A 26,692-nucleotide genomic window follows, 5' to 3' on the forward strand; every position below is an offset into this window, starting at 1 on the left:
CAGTCCATCAGTGCATATGTGTGTGTGAGACCATGCCGAGATCAAGAAAAGTCATGCAGGCAGAGAAAAGACAGCACGTATACATGTGCTGTGTGTGCAGCCCTGACAGTGTCTGTGGAGCAGGAGACACTGCAGACTGAGATGTGTGTGTTTGATGGAAAACCAGGCCTCTGTGCAGACTCTTTGTTTGTACGAATTAATGTTTTGTCAGCACACAGCCACATATTAAAGCGGTACCATTCAGAAAAAAGTGATCACAGTCCATCCAATTCACATGACAGTGTAAGCATAAATCATGAACAGGAAACCTCAAGGCTCAGTCAATATTTTTAATTGCGATCGCTTCCTTATTCCCTTTATGAAGCATCCTCTATGAACTCAATGACATGGCAAATGCTAAAATGGAAATATATAATGTTATTCTATCACGATGAAATTTTTTTTTTATGGTTCTTGTAAGTAATACTAACTGACAGTTTACAGTGTATCAGTTTTATTTATTCATTTATTTGTTTAAAATCATTAATTGAAAAATAAGCCTGCATTTTGTTAAGAAGCTAAAGTCGAAAGTTGTTGTTAATTAAGTTTATAACTTGGTAATCCCTAGACTAGATTTGGTTTTTAGTGATTTTTCAAGCAAAACTGCCTGGCATTTGCAGCACAGGTTTATACATTTATGCATGCTTAAGTGGAGTTTGTCTGGGAGATAGGAGCCAGTTGTTTGCTGGCATTAAGTGGCTGCCTTTCCTATGTGTACACTGTTGCTGTAGAATAGCCTGGCTTGCTGGAAGTACTCTGCCAGTTTAATGGCAGGATTGTCATTCTCCTTCTTTCTATCGTCCATGTGTTATATGTTTGAAAGCTTCCCTTGCTACATGGAAAAACAACCTCCAAGCAGCAACTATACCTGCAAAATGGCAAGTTTTGACAGACACACGTCTTCTACGTTGTTTTCTTTTGTGGTGAATTAATCATTTTAATATCATGATGTGCTTCTTCATGCACAAAAAAGCCTTAATGTCATTTTGTAAATACCCAAGAACTGTCCAAACTACAAAGTTACTGTAACTTTTACCCCAACTCCAAAGCAACAGTGAAGAACGTTTCTACAGCACTGACATTGGCTAATGAATTGCAAACACACAGTAGATCTGGTGATGCAAACTAGCTGTAAAAGAAGAAAAAAAGGGCAAAGAAGCACTTGGGAGTGAGCATAAGCTAAAAAAGTTCCAAGCCCTCTACATAGAAATCAGCAGACAGGCACTTACCATGAATGCAGGGAGTGAAGGTGGTCATTAAAGTGTAACTTTACCCCCATTATGACTCTTAACTCCACTGCATGATTCTGAAAATGACTCAATCCAAAACAGGTAGAGATTGAAGTGCTCAATGTCTTAATATTACAGTATGGATGTGGGAAAAGTAGCTCAGAAAATCACAAGACAGTTAATGCAGAGCCACAGGTAGCTCTGAAAGGGTTAGTTTGAGTTTTGCACTGGTTTTAACACGACAAACTATATTTAGAATCCATTTGCTGTTTTTTCTTGACATCATACACTTTTTTTTCCTACATGGACTTGAAGCTCTGAGGCCTTTTAAACCTATCCAACTGAAGGACAAGTGGACTGAATATCTGTGATTAGAGGTGTGAACATAGATTTATTTATGCACCCTGCATAAGCACTAAAGTATGACTTAAAGGTAGGGTAGGAGATCCTGGAAAAACGGTTCGAGCAAGCTACATTTTGAAAACACACAATTCAAATGTTCAAACCCCTTTCTTCAGACTTTCCCCCAAAGCCATTTTTGTGCTAGAGCATTTAATTAATTGGTTGCAATCAGGGTGTGAAGGGGATTATAAGCAATATAGTAAAAATGCTCCAGGAAAACATCTCCTACCCTTCCTTTAATATGATTGACATTAAGATGGGAAGGCTCAAGAAGATTTCCAAACAGGAAGTGGCAGGTTGAATCATTCTCATCAATAAAATATATTTTTTTTGTATTTGTTGATTTGTAGTGCTTATTATCACTAGAATTGAAATAGGTCATCACAGTTGGATTATAGGATTCTGTTAATATCTCAGAAATGTGCTAGTGTTTAGTATCACTTCATCTTAGACATGTTCCGGCTCCACGTACAAACAAGCTTCATATACACATACGATCATGCACAACCCTTTTATCTGAACGTCTGTAGAGTTTTGGACTGTTGGTTTGAGATACTATCAGAATGTTCTTTGGTCATAAAAGTAGTCATTAGCTGCAGCCCTAACACGATGGTTAGTATGACTCAGTACCCATTTATTTACCACAATATAATAAATCTATGCCTTTATGTCACATTCTGGCCCTCCCAGAAAAAGGAACATAAAAACAAAGATTTTAAGACACCATTTCATATCCCTGTATTTCTTGTTTTATTCTTCCGTCATTGACACCCACTAAATCACACAGATTTGCATTTAACACTAGAACTGACACAGCATCTCTCGCTCTTGCCTTTCTCACATGGCTGGATCACACGACTCACGTGCCCCTGTGTGCTATATTCACGAGAACAGAAAAATGCAGAGGGCATTAAAAATTACAGAAGACGCACACCTGCATCTGACTAAAAATAAACTAAAGTAATGGGGGATGTACTGTCCAGGAAGATCATCACAATAGGGGGCAGTGATATGAGGCAGCTCACAGCGCAGATCAATGAAACATGAAATAAAAGGTTGGTATTGTTACTACTCTGAAAGGAATGGCTTTATCTGCCCCAGTTTGCAGAGGCTGAAGTTTGCAGTGTGAAAACTGCCTAAGAGGCTTTCTGGGTGCACTTCTTTAATTAGCAACTCTGTGCCTAAGTTATACAGTTCTGCAAGTACTGCAACTGCAGATGTGATGTATGAATAATAAAGAAATGCAGAGGGTGGCATGGTGAGAGGTGATGTATCTGAGATAAGTGCACTATGAAACGGACAGTTTAGTTCTGTAGGGAAATAAAACTGCCAGGGACGCCTCAACAGTTCAGACGTCATACTAGTAAAAGTCAAGGTTAGAAAGGCAATCAGTGTCCTTCACAGTAACTTCCAAATCACATCAATGTCTGTTTTCTAAGCTGTAGATACTACTTTCTTTTCTTTCTTCTGAATTATTTATGCTGCAACATCTATTCTTACATATGTTGTCTTGGCAAAAAGTACCTTCTGTTACACATTTTGAGCTCTTACAGAAAATAGAAAAACAAGCTGTACACATAGAAGAAAATGTTTAGCGGCAAGAACTACTGTATAAAACTTTACCAGAAGGCAGCCTCTGGAACCTCTGGAGATGCACATTAACCGACCTTGGCATGCCTTACTATTGCTCCTTGAGCTTTCACTTCATCTGTATTTAATTACTTCGTTTTGCCAGAGAAAAAGTTCATCAATCACAGTGGAAGTGGTATCTAACAAGGGTGGAGCTGCAACCGATTAATCGACTCAAAGTGATCCAAAAAAAATCATTCAACCACAATTCTCCTGAATCAAAGCTTAGTTTCCTTCATTTCTCTGCTGTTAAACATTGGTTCCACTGTTGTGGTTCACACGGACGCTTATTGTGACGCACAAAGAAGCTTCAATTCAGGAAAACTGCAATAGAATATCTCTCTTCAATCAATTCGAGTCGATTAATTGAATCAGGACTTTTTGTATTGACTTCAAGCACCTAATCGATTAATCGGTTGCAGCTCTAAACTAGGGCATTTAAAAAAAATAAAAAGGAGTAAATACATAATAACACTGATGCAAACTTATTTATACTGATTTTATGCTGAGTGGGTTAAAAAGATAATACAAAACTACATGAGTGCAAGAAGTGAAGTAAGAATCTGAAACGTCAAGCTGCTGAAAAATGGGTATTGTATCATATGACACAGCAGTACATCTTGTTCAGACATGAGGAACATCCATATTCTACTGCACATAATATTATAATATATTCTTTTAGCTCCCGTGAGGTTCCATTTGAACTGAGATCATACGAATACACTGAATACAAGCTGAAGGACCTTGTCTTGTTAATATGCTAGGCTAGTATCTCTGCTTCTTTTTGCACAGTAAGCTAGATCTGGGATGGTGCAGTGGGAAAACAGAGGCGCTGACTATCAAAGGCCCTGAGGGCCCCTGAAGTATCCTAAAGAAAATGTCTTTTGTGATACTCAAGTGTGAAGTTATAAATATTTTACAAATTTATTTCCCACTTCTCTGGTAATGAATCAAACTTTGGTTGAGATCTCTCCAACTGGAAACAAATAGCTTGACACAAAATGACATGAAAAACATGTGATAACTTCAGGGTGTTCTTCATTGCTTTCTCCACCTCAGTAGGAAGTGCCTACTCAGAGTTTAATCTGAATTTGGTCATTACATGGTGTATTTGTATATGTTTAGATGTGGTTTGACAGAAACATTTAGAGTCTCTTTTAAAACAGCAGAGAATTACAAAAACTGCATCATTACCTACTCTACTACACAAAGCAAAGTCAATACATTATTGCACTATAGATGTAGATTACACAATTATTTACCAAAGTATAACGACGAGGTGTCAAGATAGAAACAGAACATATAAAAATTTCACATGATGAGTTTGTTAACTGAGCAGTATATGGAGCTGGAATAACATGGAAGCTGACCACTGCTAGGTTCTACACGTGGCATCTGGAAACACAGCATCCCTATTCCCAAAGCACATTAAGTGAGCGATAGCTATCAATAACAGATACTCATGCAAGCTGTTCTCTGTAATGGTTAAGGAGACATCAGTCACAAATGCCCCAGACAAACAAAAGGGCACACTTCTAACCTCTGCGTCTTTCTATTTAGCAGATCAGTAGGAGATGAAAGAAAACCGGAAATGTACAAAACAAAGGCTCCCCTCTCTTGGGGATACTCTAGTTGATCCACAGATGGCTATCCAGTACTGGAGAGCCATTATAGACACCCGGCAGGAGGGTGTCCATTGTGTTAAACAAGCGGGTGTGTTATGTGTCGGGTGCGTAGTCAATCTCTGTGCTCCTTTCTGTGAAACCAATGAGCTAAACCTTACTCAGTGCTCAGCCAAGGCTTTGGCCTTTCAGAAGGATTTTCCACTATCTAAAGGGTGAAGGGAGTTGGCTTTAAGCACACTATATCAATCAATATGCTGGCACAGAGTGAGTCAAAACAGAACAGAAGGAGGGGCAGCCTCAATTAGTTGCTCATTACGGTCTCAAGTGGCTACACCTCCAATTCTGTTCGTTAAAGACCATCAATACTTCAATCACAGGTTCGTCTTTTGTCAAGTACTACCACCATTTTCTACAATAGTGCACTGGTTATAATGTCTATGTAAAAGGAGGGAAGAGCGGAAATGAATCACCATAAGAGCATTTAGCTGTATGGTTTATTTTAATTTATGGTTGATTTAAAAAATTAAAGAGACAAAAAAAGGCTAGTTAGTTACAGCCTTCTTAGAGATTCAATGGGCTCTATGCATAGCCCCACTACTTCCTGAACTTCAGGTAGCTCCTTTATTTCCTGTCTTTCATTATTGGACACACTGATTAATCCAGGTGTGTCTGACCACAGTAGTCACAACAAGAAGTAGCAGACACACCTGGATTAATCAGTGTGTCCAGTAATGAAAGACAGGAAATAAAGGAGCTGCCTTAAATTCAGGAAGTAGTGAGGCTGTGCATAGAGCCATTTGTAATATTTACATGTGCTTATGTGTTCATGTGAAGTTTGTGTTGGAATCTGTTGTGCGAGTGTCTAGTTGGTTGTTGATGTTTTCCAGCTTCATTTTTAAGCTAACAATAGCTACTGTTGCATACATTTCCATTGCGGAGAAGCTGATGAGAGGTATTGAAAAACTCACAGGTAAGGTTAGCAAACCGCAAAAACAAAAACAAAAATGCTGCAACATAAACATAAGCATATGGATAAGTGTGAAATACAATTTTAATAATACATTGTACAGTTGAGGACGAAATTATTAGCCCCCCTACAAAAATGTCATTGTTTTAAAGGTATTTCCCGAGTGCTTTTACACAGAGCAACACATTTTTAACACAGCTTTTTTAGATATCCTAGTTTTATTTTGGATGCTTACATGCTTTTAGTTTGCACACAGAAATGAAAATATTCCACAAAAAACAAAAAGTACCAGGGTCAAAATTATTAGCTCCCCTGATCCTAATAGTCAATTGTGTATCCTTTTTGCTGGATAACAGCCTGCAGTCATAGTATTTTTTTTATTACAAGTCTCTGACACTTTTTTTGAGGAATCCCAGCCCATTCTTCTTTGGCAAATCTTTCCAGCTCCTCCAGATTTGGTGGCCTTCTGGCATGGATGTTCTCTTTTAGGTCACCCCGAATATTTTCAATGGGATTTAAGTCAGGGCTCTGTGCAGGCCACTCAGTTACATTCACTTTGGTCTTCTGAAGATAGCTCTTCACCAAGAGAGATGTATGTTTTGGATTGTTGTCATGTTGGAAGATGAAGCAATGACCCAGACCCAGTGTTACTGCTGACTGCTTAAGGTTTTCTTTCAAAATCTCCACATCTTTCTTTGTTCATGATTCCTTCCACCTTGACCAGATTTCTAGTTCCAGATGCACTATAGCATCCCCACAACACAATACTCCCACCACCATGTTTCACTGTAGGGACGGTGTTCTTTGGGTTCTATGCCTCTCCCTTTTTTCTCCAAACATAAACGCTGCCTCTATGGCCAAAGAGCTCTAGTTTTGTCTCATCAGACCATAGGACACACTTCAAGTATGCATAATGTTTCTCCAGGTTGTCCTGAGCATATTTAAATCTGGCTTAAAGGTGTCTCTTCTTCAAAAGTGGAGTTTTTCTTGGTCTGCATCCTCTCAGTCCATTCCAGTTCAGAGCTACAGTGACTGTCTTCTTAGAGACTATGATTCCTGATGTGGCCAAGTCATTCACCAGTGTCTTGGCAGTTGTTCTGGGGTCTTTAGACCCATCTCTCACTAGTTTTCTTTCCAGGGTCTTTGAAATCTTTCACTTCCTATCTCTGCAAGGCTTGTTCTGTACTGTGTGGCTGTTTTTGAATTTCTGGATTATACTTCTCACTCCAGTTCTTGACACTTGGAAATGCTTGGATTGCTTTGTGCATCCCTCTCCTGCTTTGTCTACATCAATAATCATTTTTCTCGGGTCCAAACGGATTTCTCTAGTTTTGGGCATGGTGCTTTCTCAACTGACAGCTCAATGAGCCATACTGAGGCTTTTATACCATGTTTTAACTTAAATGTTAAGTGAAATCACTTGATTCACCTGATCACTTTTAAACACATCACCTGTGAAGTTACAGCACATCATTGCACAAAAGTGGTTTGTGCCATGACTTAATAAATGGTCATTTCTTAAAGGGGGCTAATAATAATGTCCCTGGTTATTTTAGTTTTTTTCTAAATAATGCTGTTTTGGTGTGCAAATATATATAATTTGTGCCTTCTAAAGAAAACTAGTATGTTCAGAAATGCTATGTTGAAAATTCCTTGCTCTGTTAAAAAAGTACTTAGGAAAATCTTGAAAAAACTTAAAATTTCATAGGGGGGCTAATAATTTTGTCCTCAACTGTAACTGTAGACTGATCAAACAGCTGTTTGTTGCTATCTATCCCATGAAGCAGACATGCAAAAGATTTTTTCCAAGATTGATTGGTATAAAAACAGAAATAGCTTAATTTTCTCACTGATATTTTTTAAAAATAAAATTTAAATATTTGTTTTAACAACTAAAGCTGAAATTGACTATGCAAATACCCTTAACTAGATTTTTTTTTGCTTATTTTGTTCAAAAATATTAACACACTCTCCACATCATTTTCCATATATCAAACATTCAGTAAACTAAACTAGTCAATGGATGACTAATGAATGGTAATGATATTTTTACTCTGTGGTACAGAATTATGAATGGCAAAGAAAGACGAGAGCATCAAAAGAAGAGCTGATTAAGGCAGTAAACAAAATTAACAATCGATGGCGAGAGAAGAAAAAAAAGGATGAAGAGAGATCGGAGGAGGAAAAAAAATGAGGTTAAGGAGGCCAAGGAGGGTGGGGACCATGCAGACGCTAATCGTAATTGGCCTGACGGTTGGAGAAGATATGGTGCTGTTGCTGGGTGGAACATGTGTGTATGCCGGCAGTGGGGGGATTATTATAGGGTAAATGTAGAGGTCAGTGAACAGAGCACACAGATGGGAATAGTCTATAAAACATATAGGCTCTTTTCATCTCAACTGTGGAGCAATTATCTAATGTTTTCATCAGAAGTGACAGAAAGATGCTGGAGCTGGAGGACTTAAAGTGCCTACATTAAACGCACATAGAGGAAAAAGGAAAGCTCCTGTGGGAATTCAGGAGCACTCCAATCACTTTGTACTGCAAGACCACACCAGCCACTGAGTGACCAAGTTGCAAAAATAGATGTACTGTTGCATTTACTGCATTCCTTCAGATTGCGATGGCTATCTATTGATAGTGGAGCAACAAATTTTATTATGTATAAGTACATTTTTCTAGCTATGGACACATACAGTACAATAGCTCTGTCTACTGAATATATTTAGACATACATAAATTCACAGTCTGTGCCCTCAGGACATGCATTAATACCATATTTATACATGACAGTGCAAAGATAAATTAGCTCTGAACCTTTCATTCAATTCGTACTTGCAGTCTGTTTATAATGAGGTTCTGATTGACTGAGGCAGAAACTCATTATACAATGAGATCTTGGATCGTCTATACACTGTAGATGTACTCTGTATGCAAAGACCAGCTAAAAAGGCAAAGTTCAGCAGTGGGATTTGTTTGAGATCAGAAAGCTCAGAGGAAGAAATACAAACAAACAATGGTGAAATTTAAGTATGAGTTATTATGGCGATTGCATTCCAAATCGTTTACTAAAGCTGCAATTACATTTGAGAGGCGGAGACTTTTACAAGCATCCTTTAGTTAATCCACCATCTCTTTTATCTCCTAGAATATATCAGAAATGAGGCGTAATAAAAAACGGCCACGACTACTGTCTCTGCCACAGGGTCAAAGCTGATTACAGCTGTGCACATTTGTGTCTGTATATCAGAAACTCAATGGATTAAACTATGTCGATGGTTTATTGATCACTAACATTATGCTACATTTGTCTTATAAAATATGAAATCTCCTCGCACACAGAAGGTCATTCAGATTCATCAAATGTGTGATAAATTAAAAAAATGGCTTTTTGGCACCCTACTAATCCACTACCAATCTGCTTATTTTAGTAGTAGATTAGATTAGTGGTAGATTACTAGATGTTACAAGCACATATTGAGTCAATTGAGTGATGAGGTTAGAATTTTACCACATAGTTAAGTTATAGCATGGCACTGTTAGACATACATTCAGGTATTTATTCTTTACTCACTGAGAAAGAGATAGAGGGAAATATTGTTTGGCAGCCATTAAGGACTGACTGCAGTAGAAAAGTAGGTCACATAACTTTTACACACATCCCTTTCATTCATACACACCTCCTGACTTGTACATTTTCACACATTATCGCCAAAGTGTACATACGCATGGCGGCCACATAGAAATAGACTCTTGCAGGCAAAAACAAACACACACAGAGACAGACATTCTGTCCTGGCCACTCGCCATCCATCCATCCCTCCACCCAGCCTCCTCCCCCAGGCTGCAGCACTTTGCCAATGAGACAAGCAGGACTCCCACTGGCCCACATAACGACTCTGAGAGTGTGTATGTGACTTTTATGTGTCTGGAAGGGAATCTGTCAATTTGCATTCATGAAACTTAATGTTAGGAGTTAAAAGTTATAAATGACAATGCAATAGATGGTTTAAAATGGGACTGCACAATGTTGACTTTAAAAGAGGAGCCTATTTTCTGAGGAGTAAAGCTGAGAGAATGATGTTAAAATAAATTCAAGTCGTAGCTCTGTTTTGTATCTTCTCTTTTTCTCTGATGCTTTCGTCTCCTTCAGACTTTTTTTGCTCTGTCTTTGGTTTTCACATGTGTTTCTGTCTCTGTCTCTGTTCCTCTGTCTGTGGTTGGGGAGGAAATGTGCTGTTATTATCTTCAGCCAGCAGGGTTATTAATGGATCACATACGTATCAGACAAACATGGATCCAATGGTTGCCATGGGAACTGCATCCGCAGCGCCCCAGAAAGAAGGGAGACAGAGTCGGAGAGAGAGAGAGAGAGTGAGAGAGCGAGAGAGCAAGGGCAGCGAAGAAGAGAAGTGGAATGTGAAGTGAAAAACAAGAGGGGGGAGGAGAGAGGGGTGTGAATGGATGGAGAAAGGGAAATGCAGAAGGAGGGATGAGGCGAAAGAGGAGAAGAGAGAAGCCCACTTCTATCAGTCTGAAATATTTGATTCAGCAGAAAGGGTGACCTTGATGGGGAAGACAAAAGCAGCATGATTTTCCTTTCCCTCCTCTCATTCTCTCCTTCTCCTTGTCTTATCACCTCTCTTTCTCTCTGCCATCCCTGCTTTTATCCTACTTCCATTAATAATGTTACAGACATCTCCACTTGTAACAGAAAATGCACTTTGGCATATTTATTCAACAGTAGTTCTTGATGAATATTCATAAGTCTCTGCTTTGGGTTGAGCTAAAATACTCTTTGCTGTGTATCAAACTGCAAGAAAAAACGATCTGATCTGAACCAATTGAGGGAAATGTTAATGTTCTTTTTAAAAAATCTGAAAAACAAGCAAAAGAAACTGAAACAATGGGCAAAACACACCAACCAGTCACATCCGACTTTTGGAAAATAATGCAATGACGCTTTTTTATTTTATAATCGTAAACTTTTCTTTTATATATTCCCTTATACCTTCTACCTCTGACTTAACACTTCATCTTCTTTGTTCTTTACTCACTCATTGTGTCGACACACAATTTATCTACACACAAAGTCTTGGCACTCCTCCCAAATTGCTTCTGCAGTTTCAGAACCAGACAGGAAGGAGGTAAATGTTCAGGCCTTCAGGGAGGGTGGGCAGGAGAAAAGGTAGCAATCGAATACGACCACATCACTTTGACAGATCAATGCAGGGGTATGTACAGTGTGCTAGTGCTGACTCATTCTTCAAGGTGGGGGTGAACGACAGAGGCAGAATAAGAGCATGTGGGAGGGAAATGGAGACAGAAGGACAAAGGCTGGCGGAGGTTAGAGATGAGCTGGAGTAAGACAGAGAAAGTATGAATGGAGTTTTAGACAGATGTGGGGGAGGTAAACCTATAACACAGTTGTCACAGAGACAGATTAGAAAAGCTTACAGTGAGGATGGAAGAGAGGGAGAGGAGGGAAAGGATGGGGGGGGGGGGGATTGAGAGACATGTCCTCCCAGTAAGAAACACATCTCTTAAAGCTGCACTACTGTTTTTCTTCTTCTACAGCATTGATTGGCTAACATTAAGGTACTTGTACATTGATACAAACCCCATGAAGGTGTAATTTTAAGATTTTCAAATAAACATATCTATAAGCATATAGATCAACAAAAAATGTTTTTACTGCTTATGTCACATTTCAAACATACTTGTCACATGCTCACATACAATTAAACATTAGGTTTACAAGAAAATACACCAAATCGACAAAAGTATTGGGACAAATTCAGGTGTTTCATCACTAACAAGGCTGTGAAGCAGTGAGGGTAAATATCATTAAATATTATTTATGGGATAAATATCATTGTATGAATAAATATTTTATTTTGTATTTAAGGTTAATTTTGCTTACATTGTCATCTACCCTTGAAAAATGCTTGAGAGTTTGTTTTTGCTTATTATTATTTTTTATCTTTATGATTGTTTACATTTTCTGCTTCCAAATTTCTGAAATAACTGTCATGTTCTGACTATAAATAATCACTGAAGAAGACTAAGAAGAAGAACACCGAACTTGAACCTCTTTTAACCCATCACTAGCGGAACATGTAGGAACACACCACATAGCACTCCTATTTTTGGGGGCATTTCATTGTACATATTTCGCCCAAAGGTGGGGTTATGTTCTATGCGTTAGGATTAGGGTATAACCGTATTATGACACTGCGCTGACACATGAACCTGTATCAAACACATCAGTGATGCATGACATTACCCCGCCCCTGGGTGAAATGCCCCAAAAAACAGGAGTCCCTACCCACACCACACACTGCAGACTAGGAGCAGTGGGCTATCATGTCAGCCACGCATTGCCTTGCTCAAAGGCACATGAGCCAAAAGTTTATATAAATATAATTTATTGAAATAATCATCCTTCTTAAACTCTCACTCATCTGCCTTTAAACTTAACTTAAAATATTGATTTGACCTTTATTGTGATAATTTTTGCCTGTTGCCTCATGAACATTTTTTATAATGATATTATCTCAAATCGGTGGGAACAGGAAGTCCTAAAGCTGTAGGTGTCAACCATATGTGTGTTAATATGTATCAAGTATTTAATGATTTTCAGGGAAAGATTTCTTGAGGCTTGGTTTAATGCTGAAAAGTCTGCAAAGATGCGATAAAGATCTCAGTATATTTAGCAGTCTTTCATCCATGCCCCGATCGCTTTCTAATCAAAGTAAACCTGAAACCTACAAGAGTCGAGATGCAGATTCTGAGCTCTGCTGGAAAAGTCCTGGACTGAGACTCGTCATAAATGAAAAGCTAAGTCAAGTTAATGCTAGATGTTAGTTAATGCCTCTTCAATTTGCCAATTATCAGGATTAATTTTATGTTGATTAATTCGACAGTCAAATAATGTAGTTCCTAAAGCAAAACCACACAGGGGACAGCAGACACGGGTAATCAAGTCCTGTCAATGATGCCTGTCCTTGCACACACAGACACGGACACGCACACACACACAATCAATCTACTCTCCTGGCTTTTTCATTATTCACTGTGGACCCTGACAGTGGTGGGAGCGACTGGTGGACCCAAAAGCAAGCTGTTGCCACAGAAACAATCCACGGAGCTTTTCTAAGAAACCAATTCCAGCTGCTTACACAACAGTACAGTGAAAGGAAGACAGCGGAGATTATGTGAACAGAGGATTTACAACTGTCGGTCATGGGGAAACGTTGCTATTAGGTCATGTTAGACATGCTGAGAGGGTAAAAGGGGGATGTTTTGGTGTTGAATGACACATTTTGTACAAGTTTAACAAGATCTAAACATATTCAATGTCATGTTCAAAACACTCCACATTTCTTACTTGTAAGCAACAGGAATACTTTTGAATAAGTAAGATGGTGCATTCGATGGAGTCAAAGCTTTAAAGCGCAGTTTACCACCTGTTAAGTTTGTGGTTCTGGATGAATAATTCAGCACTTTGCTATTTTTACTTGAGATCTCACTGGGGAAGGTGTGAAACAGAGAGTGCATGATTCCTGGACTGGATTCCTTACTGGAAAATAAACTATAAAGAAATGTATAAAAAAATCTGATAGAAAAAACAGAGCTTGGGGGGTTGACCAAAATGTACTTATTATTTTTCACAGATAAATGAAAAACTAGCCTTCACACCACCTTGAAGAAGGAAACAGAATATGAAGCTTAAGATCAACTTCCATTTTAATGTCTTACATTAAAAACTAAACACTGATAACCTACAACACATGCTTATGTGTTCTTTAAAACTACTCTAGACAATATTTAACTAACTGTAAATTTATAGTAAATGAATCTCTAGCATTGCTAGGTATTCATGTATTGCTTTAGGCGTTTGACTAACCTTATATTGTTTTTCTTTTCACTCCACTCTTAATTCAGTCACTATTACCAGAAGACATGAGTCTACCCTCGATTTTATTTGGTTGAATAAACACAAAACGGCAACAACATGAACAAATTATTGGAATCAGTTGTGTGTCACATGAATGTCGTCAGAATGCAAAAATAATAAAGAAAAAAAGAGCAAAAAAACATAACTAATCAATGTGACAAAGTGATGCCTACTGAAATTCCTTCAAATCACCTAAATATAACACTGATTTATTCTCTCCACCTAAACCCCTATCTTTTAATCCCTATCCTCCACTTTACAGACCTGGAGTTTGATAGTGTTAAAATGAAAATCTCTACCTTTGCCTATTCATATGCACCGAGGCAGATAGGTGCTATATATTCTTTAACAAGAAAAGATTAGATTGCCCTTATCTCATTTGTTTAAGAGTCTAAAAATACTTTATTCTGTTGGCCTTGAATATGTATGTGTTCACTGTGTTATTTCTGTCTTTATGTGCCATGGGTACGTTCGTTGGGGTTCTGTTTGATCGCTCCTTGTTGTAACTTTTGGAGAAAAATCAGTAAGTAAAGTTTGAACATACATCTATCTATACATCACTGATTTTGTGGTGTTCACAAGTGACAAATGCAGGCTGTCTGCTTTGGTTTCCTGGCAGTGGAGGGGTGGGAGTGCCGCAGTCAGTGCCATTGGAGTGGATGTCAGCACATACACTCACACGAAAAAAAAAGGAGAACTGACTCTGGCTCATCTAAATATAGGCATCAACAGCAGCACAGTCTTAAATATTTCATTGCCTCCTTTCCAGAAATGAAGAAGAGGGAGCCAAGGGAGAAAAGAGGGGAGGACTGAGAGAAACAGAAAGAGAGAGAGAAAGAGTCAGAAAGAGAGTGAGGGGGAGATGAGGAAGCAGAGGAGAGCCGCAAGGGGTTCAGTAACAGACTGGGATCAGTACAAAGGGGATGTAGTCAAAAATAGGAAGCAGAAAAAAACATGAAAGAGAAAGAAAAAATGGATGGGGAGAGGGAGGAGGGAGGCTAAAGGCATGGGAGTTTAATCCCCCTCCTTTTTATGCAAAATAAGAATGAAGTATTTCTGAATTTCTCTAGTCAACTGGTGCGTCATGGCTGATAAGAGGGTTATCTACTTATGTATGTGTGGCAGAAATCTCTGAATCACTTCTGTCTGAGGCAACTTTGTGGTATTGATAAGTTTCTGTGTTTTCTGAAGTGTTCCAGCCTTGACACTATCTCAAAATTAAACCACTTCAGTCCTCAGCAAAATCTAAATTTGTGAAAATAGAAAAACAGATTACTTCCGAGCAGATTTAGAAACTGTCAAAAACACACCACACATATGGAAACTCAAGTATCTAGACAGTGCCTAGACAAGAAGGGGGTTTATTCCCAGCAGTGGTGTCATTCTGTTTTGGCCTTGCTGTCACTTAGAGGAGGATAAAGTGTTGCTTTGTTGCTGCTGTAAGCTGCCCTTCTTTCTGCCTCCTATTGTGTGTACTGTGCACTGTGCAGCATGTTCAAGGAGAGATAAAGGTTAAAGCCACATCTACAGGGAGCTGCACGGGTGGGACAGTGCACGCAAAAGACCATTCAGTGTGGTTTCTCATAAACACTCACATGAACACAACTTCTGAAGGAAATCCCCCTTACACACACAAACACACACACTAATGGCTCCAGTACACACACAGGTTAATGCAGTCAGCAAACTGCAAAAACACCAACACACACACATTTGCAGATGCTGGTGCGTCCTTTGTTCTGTCGGTGTTTCCCAGTGATGGATGAGTTGGCATGCAAAGCACATGGAGGGTCATTACAGGAGGCCCAGTGGAGGCCTTTCTCAGCCCGACACCTACAGAGAAATGGGCTGCACAATAGAGCAAGATACCATCACAGAATGGCAATGATGGAGCACATGCACACGTCCCATTCACACAGCCAGACTACACACACACACACACACACATGCACACACACACACACACACACACACCTTTGCATACATGAACAGCAAGATAAGCAGATGCAGACACTTCTGTCTGCCTGCGCACCTACTCATCCTCCTCTCCCACGAACACATAATTATAGAAGGACACACAAGAACAAATCAATGCATGTGCCAGACGACTGTGGAATAGTCAATTCAGTAATCAGTGGAATGAGTGTCACAGATCTTAAAACAAGCTTCATCAAAACAATGATCAGCAGAAGTAAAGAGTCATCAAATGAACAGAATTGGTTCATCATTACAGTAATTACCATCAGGCTGTATTTTTTGTGGTTTTAATCAACAAAACATAATGTGCTGTGCATTTTTAATACCCCTTGGCCAAATATAGTGTAAGATTCTGTTGAAAGTTACTGCCCTATAATATAGATTAGATTGTCTTTGTGTAAAACTTAATACATACATATTTAGATTTGAAAGTACTCAGATATTATAACTGCACAAGGCTATTTGACCTTGAAAAAGTAGGTCAAGGTCACCTATTTTCAATAGGCTTCTGCTCCATGCCAAGATGCATCCACAGTATAAATTTGGTGCAGATATATCGATGCATTCTTCAGATAATGTGCTTACATCATTGAATGGACAGACAGACAGACAGACAGATAGATGACAAAACGATTACAATACCCCTCAGTCAAGGGGTAATAAAAACTAGAATAGAAACTACAACTATCTGTGAAAAAAATACTTTGGCTAAAATAAAATAAAAACAAGAAACACAAAAACTAAACTGAATATCCACTGAACGAGGTAATGTCACTTTCCCCAATGCCAAAGGTTTAATGCATCTAAGAATAAACCTGATTGCACCTGTAATACACAGCAGTTTTCTGAAATTATGTGTGATATCCTTTTTTTCTTTCAGCCAGTGTTTTTCAGCTTATGTAACTCGAGGCTCTCTACATAATACCCATAACTAATGACTAAAACTTCAGAAAAACTAAAACTACTTTTGCTTTCATACATCTAAAGTAAAAACAATAAAATGAATTGAAAATGTAAAACAGCTTTTCTCTTTAATCTGATTTCATGCAGTATTTTTACCATAGTTTTCCAAATCTTTATAATAGAGTTACATATTTGTTGAATTTTCCTTTTACAGCAGGTTTTTGTTTGATATGTATTCCCTCTTCCTTACAAACCTCTACCAGGAAAACCCAAATGTGACACTGTGGTCTCATCTATATATTATTGTTCTCTTATTCTGATGCCTTCGGCTTCTTCTTCTACTGTGACAGTCACTGGAGTCAGAAAATCCCAAAATAAACATAATCCGCAGATTTAGGCTGTTTGCTTCTTTACTGATGAAAAGCCACACCAATCCATTTTGACCAGAATGCACTGGAAGGAATCACAGCTATTCCTTCAAATAAAAATCCTCTATTATGGCCCATAAAGCAAATTAGGTAAGAAATGAAATGTCAAAAATGAGTACATGCAATTAACTGGTGGATTTGTTTACTCTTAGTCAAACAAAGTGCACTGGGTTTAAGTGGTGACAATGGGATCAGTTCAAGAAATTAACAACCTTGAATTTCAGATTTTCTCACATTATTTCAGTCAAGTCAAACCCAAAGGAATAGTGTAGGCTTTACAATACACTTAGATGAATATACTCAATAGTACACTCTACAATAAGACAAGGACATATAACTATCTACTCCAACACAAAGTCATAATAAACTTACATAATGAGCATAATGAAGAAGGATAGAAATCAAACCACTAACTGTAATTTACACATTTTATGTCATCAATCCTTATTTATTTATTTATTTATTTAAATAAAAATGTAGGGTAGTAAAAAAACACATACGTGGCTTCTCATTACTCAAAATCTGCAAGATAATGTAATAGAGAAATATCACAATGTCTTGTTACATGTCAGCGAATAAACCCTTCCCTTATAGAAAGCATAGCTTCCTTGTTTACCTTAAAATGGACTGAATTCAGGAAAATGCTGCATATTGTTGATTATGTAAGTGAGTGGCTGCCTAATTTTCCTCACTGAGTGGGAGATGCAGTCAGACCTACTGCAGCAGCACTCACCTCAGCTGAACTAAAGTAAAATGCAATAAATGAGGCGGGAGGAAGCGAAACTGAACTCGTGCAAAAAGGGTATCACTACAGCGGCACCAAAGGATAATAATTCAGCATCCTATGAAATATTTTACTTTAGACTAATCACCAGTACAATACACAGGTCAAAGGCAAGATCCTGAAGATCCTGAAAAGAAATCTGAGCTCAAATTAAAATAACAGTCGCTTGCTGTGACTGTGCACCATAATCCTCCTGCCCAGGGCCACATGGTCAATACCCACATCTGAACCACTGCTAACAGATTTTACATGGTGTTTTGTAAATAACGGTAAAGAAGGAGGTAATATGTGGCCCCGCTGTGATGGATCTGAAGAGCACTGGGTTTAAGTGGGGACAATACATCTGATCCGCTCAGATGAAAGAGGGCGGGATTCACTTCAGCCTTGTGGTTATCTACTTATTATTTTAATCCCACAAGTCTTGAGTTTTAAAGTTAATGAGAATTTGGTGGAAATTCTACTAAACCACTGATTATCCCATTCACTCACTGTGAACACCTTTAGAAAATACAGTCAAGGAAAAAAATATTAGACCACCCTTGTTTTCTTCAATTTCTTGTTCATTTTAATGCCTGGTACAACTAAAGGTACCTTTGTTTGGACATATATAATGGTAACAACAAAATAGCTCATAAGAGTTTAATTTCAGAGCTGATATCTAGCCATTTTCCATGGTTTTGTTGATAACCAAAATCACTTCAGTTCTTACATCAACAGCTATGGCATTGTACTGCCAAAAACAGTGCTTTTAGACATTCCATGTTTTCTTTTCTGTCTGTTTTAGTCACATGAGTCACAGGAGATAGTACTTGATTGCATAACTATTGTTTTTGATGACTTTTGATGGTCTAATAATTTTTCCACGACTGTATGTACATGTTGCATCACTGATATGTGATATATGGAGCTTTTTTCTTCTGATACGGAAGCAACATGAAAAACAACTAAGCTAGAAATACTTGCATGATTCAGATCCATCTGTCATCTTATTATTAGCAAGAACTGAACACAAGCAATCAGGACAATTCACAATACTGTCAAAACCAAAAAATAATACTCTACTTAGATCTAAATTGAAATAATTCATGACACAATAATACTTTTGTCTAGTGTATGCTTAGAAAAATGCTAGCCCTGGTACAGATGCAGTTGATGACTTCTGCACAACTCCATACATGTCAGAATGGATACAATGGATACTGCACTGGCTTCCTGTCGCTCAGAGAATAGACTTTAAAATAGCTCTGCTGGTCTATAAGTCTCTCCATGGTCTAGCAACAAAGTACATCTGTGATATGTTGGTCTCATATGAACCATCTCGGACCCTGAGAACCTCAGAGACTAGTCTTTTGCTGGTGCCCAGAATCAGGACTAAACACAGTGAAGCTGCATTTCAGTTCTATGCAGCTAAACTCTGGAACAGTCTTCCTGATGACATGAGACAGGCCTCTACTCTGACAATGTTTAAGTCCAGGCTGAAAACAGTTCTGTTCAACTGTGCAAAGAACAACTGAAAGGGTTCTATCTGCACTCTTCTCTTTTACTTTGTTTTAATTGATTATTATTTATGTTTTATTGATTATGTTTTAATTGTAATTGTGTGTTTTTAACCTGTCTCTTTTCAATTTTTGTAAAGCACTGTGAATTGCTCTGTGTATGAATTGTGCTAAACAAATAAATCTGCCTTGCCTTACAAACCGGCCATGTGTCACGTACTGTACATGCTGATCTCGTTCTATCACATGTACCACCACTCGCTGACTCCTGCTCTTACCTCTTGAAGTGGCTAAGCAGGGTGCCAACAAGTTCCCCTATGCGGCTCTCATTGGCAGGCACCATGCCCTGCAGGCACACCACGAGGTCCCTGCTGTCCTTGGTGTGGAACACAACCAGCTGGTCCTTCCCAGGGGACACACTCACTCCTGTCACCTGGGGCAAGGCAAGAGAGGACATGTGCAGTCAAACACAGCAAACTGGGTACTTAAAACTTAAATAGCAATACAAATTATGGCTAGACAAAGACAATTTTCACAAACTTATTATTGGTAACAAACAACAAACTTAAGTGATCATCAGACCCAACATTAATTTGCCTACAAAAAATGTAAAAACCTTGATAAAATGTGCAGAATAACATATACTTTGAACAAAACTTCACTGAAATGCGTTTAAACCGTCAAATCAAATAAGAAATTACATTCTGCATAAATACTGCACTGTCAATCCAAAAAAGTGAGTATTTGGATTTAATAAGCAAATATTTCAGAGCCTTCCATTGGATAATAACTGCGGTAATTAATATGCTCCTGCTGTAAGTGGTAGTATTTGATACAGTTTGTAACTTCTCATTTCTTTAACAACCATCAGTTTGATAGGGAGCATAAATATTGGACTGTGTATAGTAGATGGAGTAACTGTGACGTCACCCATTGGTTTCTGAAATGCCAGTTAGAAACCAGTAGCTTGTGAAGATATTTCCACATTAGCTTCATTTTGGAGCTAAGGCCTTTGCCCCTTGGGAGCAATAGAAAAAGGTCATGTGGTCTGATGACTCCAGACTGACCCGATTCCAGAGTGATGGGGGCATCAGGGCGAGAAGAGAGGCTGATGAAGTGATTACCCATCATGCCTAGCACTTACAGTACGGGCCTGTAGGGGCAGTGTTATGATCTGGGGTTGCTACAACTGGTCAGGTCAACTTCCAGCATTGTTACATCCATAGAATGAGGTCAGTTACCTACCTGAATATACTGAATGACCAAGTATTTACACAGCAGTTTTTATCTCCCATCATGCATTCAAGAACTTGGGGGAAAATTATTGTAACATTGGACAGAAATAAATGTTGTGTGATATTGTATAGGCAATGTGTGACATAAACAATACCACAGCAAATGTGCTGCATTATCAAAACTTAAGGCAGACTGTATAAAAGGATTTCCTACAAAATATCTGTTGAATATAATGTTGGTTGCTGGCAAGAAAGTAATCACTAGAAAATGGATGACTGACAAATTACCCACATTAGAAGACTGGATAGAACTTGTTAAAGAAATTTCCCTGATAGAGAAACTCACATTTGCATTAAGACTAGAACATGACAAATTTGAGGAATGCTGGAAACCATGGATGGACTTTATGAACACTAAAAAGGAACAAAAGGTGACACCCACTGTTGTTTAGCTACTATATTACAGTTGTTTTTATTTTTTTAATTAATGTTCTGTTGTTCAAAAAAAAAAGAGATAAGAAACCAAGAAGTGAAGGTACTGGAGATATACACAGGAAAATAATAGTACAGATAGATTGTTCTGTTCTTTTCTGAAAAGAAAAAAAAAAGAAAAATAGAAAAACAACATTGTAAAATGTTATATGTGTATGTGAATGTAAATACTCAATTACAAAATAAAATAACAACTTTAATTAAAAAAAAAACTTAAGGCAGAATATTGTGTTTTTTTGGTTAGGCAGTATATTTCAACAATATTTCCTTTCTCTTTTTACGTAAAACTGGAGGGATTCATAAGTTTCTAAACAATTGTAGGCTATTTTATCTTTTCATTGTTGACAAACATTTACTTGCGAAGTGTAATCAATCATATGAATGCAGCACATTTTTGTTAAAAATCTGTTTAACTTTCCCACATAATGACTTACAAAACAATAGACACTGGTACTGCAAATATGTGAATATTGGATCACATTGTTGGATTTGTCCACGGTTGATAACAGCTTCATCCTAAATATAAATATGTACAAACATAGCAGGAAAATACGTGAAGAAATAGACTGACATCACATGGTTTGTGAAAATACGCTTAGATTGTACATATGCAAGCACAGATGTAAATGCATAGTAGAAAATATGCGTTGGCGCACCCCAAAGGCCATGGCATCATTTGGGTTCTTGGCAAAGCAACAGTCTATCAACTGGTGTATTCATCTGTTCATCTGTAAGGATTTTAGGGTTTAGACATATGGTTTAGCTTTAAAGAACCAAACATGTGAAGAGTAAGACAAGAAAATCTCTACAGCCTTGTATTTATCAAGTTAAAAGACACAGATCAAACAAGCCTTAAAAAAATATCTGTAGATTATCGGTGTGTGTGACTTCTCACATTCCAGGCTTAAATCAGCAGTAATGATGAAAGGAAGAGCATCCCAAAGGACAAATCAAACGTTTTTAATCGAAGCTGCCAAACCATAAACCGGCGAAGACCAGCAGGGCTGAGAGGGGAATCCCAGCCTCGCGGTTGGATGGTTTAGCTTTAGCATCAAAGTACACACAACAGGAATAAACCAATATGTTCACAGGTAAACACATCTGTAGAGGAGGAGTCCTGCCTGCTCTCATTAGCTCCTCTACCCCTGTTTTCCTTTTATTCTGTTACACTGCATCTTTCTTCCCTTTATCCCATTTCTGCTCATGGTGCTCTTCCCTCCCTTAGGTTTCTAGCCATTTATTTCTCTCCTAATCTATCTTTTTTAAGCTGAACCGAGGCAGTGTGTAGTGAGGAAACAGCCAGCAGGCAGCGAGTCAGGTGCATTAATATCCCTTCACCCGAGTGCAATGCAGAGACACATTTGTTCTCTTCCTCCATCAGGGGACGACAGGGAGAGACAGGTTCCTACCCAAGGCTAAGCAACCAGCTAGCTTATTTGGCTACAACATGACACTTCACATAATCACCATGAATTAACGCCCAAAGCCTTGCTTCTCTGTCTTGCTACCAACCCACAGTTAATTACAAGGAGCCGATTACATTTACATTTATATTAAAGGCTTAATTGATTGGAACGACAGTCGGTGTTCTAATGAGTTGGGTAATGATACATTCTGATTCGTTTCCTTGTTTAATTTTTCTGTCTTGATTCACCAAATCAGTTTTACCCCGAGTACGAAATTTGCCAGAGCTATTTATCTGCCCAGACATCTGTTCAAGTGTTTGTCTGACTGGTCCACACTAGTATGACAAAACTCTGAAATTATATTATTCCATTACAGCATTTAAAGGATTTTTAAGAACCAAGACTGGGGATAGTAGTTAACTCAAAGGATCTGCACAAAGGGACTACTGAATAGGTTTGGACAAATCACAGTTTATTTTTTAAAGCTGCGAGTTAAAATAAGGGGATTTAGTGGATTTATCTGTCAAATAATAATAATAATAATAATAATACATTTTATTTGGTGGCACCTTTCAAGTCACCCAGGCCACCTTACAGACAATAAAAAGCATAAACTGACAACATCAAACAAAATAGAGAAATAAAATAGAGTCCTGCTCCTTCCATTGCACTCTATGGGACCTAATTTCAGGAAAAAATATGAACAGCAATGAAAAAACATTTACCTTTTACACATTTAATATTTGTCGAATTAAAAGATTATTTTAAAAGTCAAAAATAGTCAAATAAACTCAGTGGACTGCGTCTCTCGTTAGACAAGATATACATCATCATCAACACCAAACTGACTGTTACCTCGATGTGTTTCACCTTGTTCATCGAGAACGACCAGGAAAATTTCAGTTATTCATTCATTCAAGCTTTAATAAGGACACAAAACTTGGTCTGCAGGATAAGATAAAACAAAAGAGAGAGAGAGAGAAAAAAAAAAGAAATAGTATAAATCCATATGTCGCTTATACATAAAGGCTCGATTGCCAGTGAGACCACATTTTAGATGTAAACCTTACAGAACTAATCTTGGGACAAACCAGGGCTTGTACAAGTGAGTTTAATAATATTGTATCTCTGCACATGAATGAATAAATATAATATAAATGCCGTATACCACAATCCACAAACATGTGACTGGCACTACAATTCCTTGGGACCCTCAACAGTATTGTCATCAAGTCATTATAAGCAACCACCAGTTTGTGAAAAAGTATTTAAATTAAAAAAAAATAAAAAATCACTATAGTCTGGCCATGATGAAGCTGCAGACTGAGCAGACTGGAGAGAGAAAGTTATGATGATGTTACCTCCACGACCTTCTGCTGTGTAGTCTCTCTATTCACAGCACCTGTTTTTACATTCTTATACTTCAATAGGTTTTCAATGAACTATGACTTTCTTAATCTTTTAAAATGTTCTTTAAGAGTTACATACATCTTTGGTATAACTGATAGTATATTTAAAACCAGATAAAAAAAAAGACTACAATACCAATTTCTATTAAAATAAAGTCCCACTGGGCACAACCCAAAGGTGCAGGACTTCACCACTCTGTTTTACTTATGAATATAATTGACAATTTCATTCTTGACCTTCGGGAGATTGTTTTGTCGGCTGCTTATAAGGTCAAGCATTTTTTTTTTTTTTTTTACACTGAGGCGATATCTGTAATGCTAATATGGGACTATAGGTCCCTCTATAAAAAACGTGGAATACGTTGTAATGTCATGGAGGATCATGGGAGACTCAGACAGAAACCATGTTACCAGATGAGGTATTCACATGCTGTTTTTTAATATTTATGTATACAACGCATTTCATTCTAATAAAACAGTCAGTGATTTTGAAAATAATGTTAATAAAGGGGATATAATGCTGTTGTGAGGAGCCCAAATGAAAAAAGTCGTTAGACTGAAACTGACGGATTTCCTTTACGTCAAAAATTATTGGAAACACTTGATACGGTATAAGTCCAAAAAATGTTTGACATAGGCCTGTTCATTTTACCAGAAGAAATATTGTATTATATTATACCTTTCAAAGTACTCAATCTGCTACAAAATTTTAACATAAATGCTTTTTTTCTTTTCTTGATTTCTGATAGAAGACCTCTGTCCTGAAGTCTAGTGTGGGAAAACAGCTGATGAATGACTAGAAGTGGAATATGGGCAGTTTGTTAAAGTACAGACAGAAACATCATTTTAATTGTGAAGAGCACTCTCTTTTAAATTCACTCACAGCATAGTTTTCATGAGGACATGACTCAAACGCTTTCTTTCTATTCCTATTCAAAAAAAATGATTGGTTATATAACATGTCCCGGCAGCAAAGTAATGATAGAGGGGACAAGCAGTGAGAGGCTCTGTAATTAAATGAATATAATTGAATGGGCTGAGTGCTGCAGGTTTTCCCGGTGTGAACTAACCAGCCATGTTTACAGGGCAAAAAAAAAAAAAAAAAAATGCCCCTTGTAAGTTTCCTCCAGGATGTGTGAATTTATTAACACATATAATTTGTGCTTCATCAGCTCCTTGCCCTGATCTCATGTATGCTGATGAATATGCATACTTAGAAAAGCAGCAGACGTCAGGGACCCTCTACTTCTTCTAAGTATAGAAAAATTTTTTTACTGAAACAAATGAAGAGGAAAAAACAAAAATAAGAGAAAAAGAGAAGGAGCATGAAGAGAATGTGAGCCGGAGGGGTCAGAAATAAGCTTTACAGTGATATAGGAGGAAAAGGCTGCACATACAGGAGAGCGATTTGTGCACATGCCTGAACGACACCAGACATCAGCTGATCTGCCCTGCCGCTCGGTATCCATGACAACAATGTCTCCTGGGAAGTTGGCATGACAACAACGGGAAGAGAGAAGCAGCAAAGACAGGGGGAAAAAAGCAATACATAGGGAGAGGAGAGAGGTGGGGATGGGTAGAGGATGCAGGAATAAAAAAAAAAAAAAAAAAAAAAAAAAAGGAAAATGCAACATGGAGAGAAGAAATGGTGAGAGAAGGAGCAGACCAAATAGTCCACCAGTCCTTCTACAATATTTGTTTTATTAACGAAAGATTCATAGAGTCACCATGAGAATACACTTATGCAGTGTAATGATCTCAGTTTTGCAGCGCAGGCATTAATTGGCATATAAATCCTCTGGCAGACAGTCGTTGGCTCCTCAGTAGCACTAGCCATCTATCAGCCTGCCTTTCCCCTCTTGCTTCCCTGCAAGAGCAGCAGTAAATAAACAGTATAGGGCAGCCAAGAGGATGGTGTAGTGTTAGCCTATCAGCGCTAATCAACAATGAGCTAACAGCTTTCCCCTCTGTTTGACCTTCTCCGATCGATTGCTCTATGTCACGCTGCTGTGGCTCTCAGCCTACATCTCTATCACTATATCCTCCTTTTTCACCTCGTCACCATGCGTCTTTCTTTCTCTAATTCTTACTTGTCATTTTTACACTTTTTCACCATCACACACTCATTGATGCCTGCATCTGGATATTTACTGAGCAAAGAGTCTGATAAGGCAATACTTGTAATAACTGAAATAGGAGGAGTGAATAGAAGATGAACAGAAACTGTATTTAGAGTCAAATTTGTGATCATATTCATTCGATCTTTTACAACTATAAGACTTTTGCTTTATACCTGACACAAATGAAAGTACAACGCTTCGGTATTGTAAGTGTGTGTGACAGTTTTTTGCTCATTTTCTTCAATTTCTGCTGCTGTCCACTGCACCTGTCACACATTTGGGTTTTTCATATCATATTAAACTACTAACATCTAGAACTCATCTAGAGTCAAAACAGATAAAAAAAAAAACCCTTCGAATGTATAATATCCACTCTTCAACATATCTGTAGCTATTGTACAAAGCTGTAGCATATTTCTATGTCTACTGTATAAATGTTGCTTCTGAACTGATAGAGTGTGAAAGATGCAAACCTCTTTGCCTCCTCACCCTCCTACAAACCTCATGCCTTCCCATATGCCTTGGGATTGATCCCCATCCATAAACGTGTTTTGTGCGAGTTTCAGTAAATGTGAGTTATTTCTGAGTAAA

General features: G+C 38.0%; 1 protein-coding gene across 1 annotated transcript in view; it reads right to left on the minus strand.

The window, feature by feature from the left end:
- Positions 1 to 26,692, minus strand: part of myo1d (myosin 1D) — a 113,665-nt gene that overhangs the window by 9,573 nt on the left and 77,400 nt on the right. Inside the window, exon 21 of the mRNA XM_030122239.1 lies at positions 19,718 to 19,872. Within this exon, the coding sequence (XP_029978099.1) occupies positions 19,718 to 19,872 (155 nt within the window). The remainder of the gene's footprint in view (positions 1 to 19,717; positions 19,873 to 26,692) is intronic.

The sequence above is a fragment of the Sphaeramia orbicularis genome, chromosome 19, assembly GCF_902148855.1.
Source record: "Sphaeramia orbicularis chromosome 19, fSphaOr1.1, whole genome shotgun sequence".
NCBI lineage: Eukaryota > Metazoa > Chordata > Actinopteri > Kurtiformes > Apogonidae > Sphaeramia > Sphaeramia orbicularis.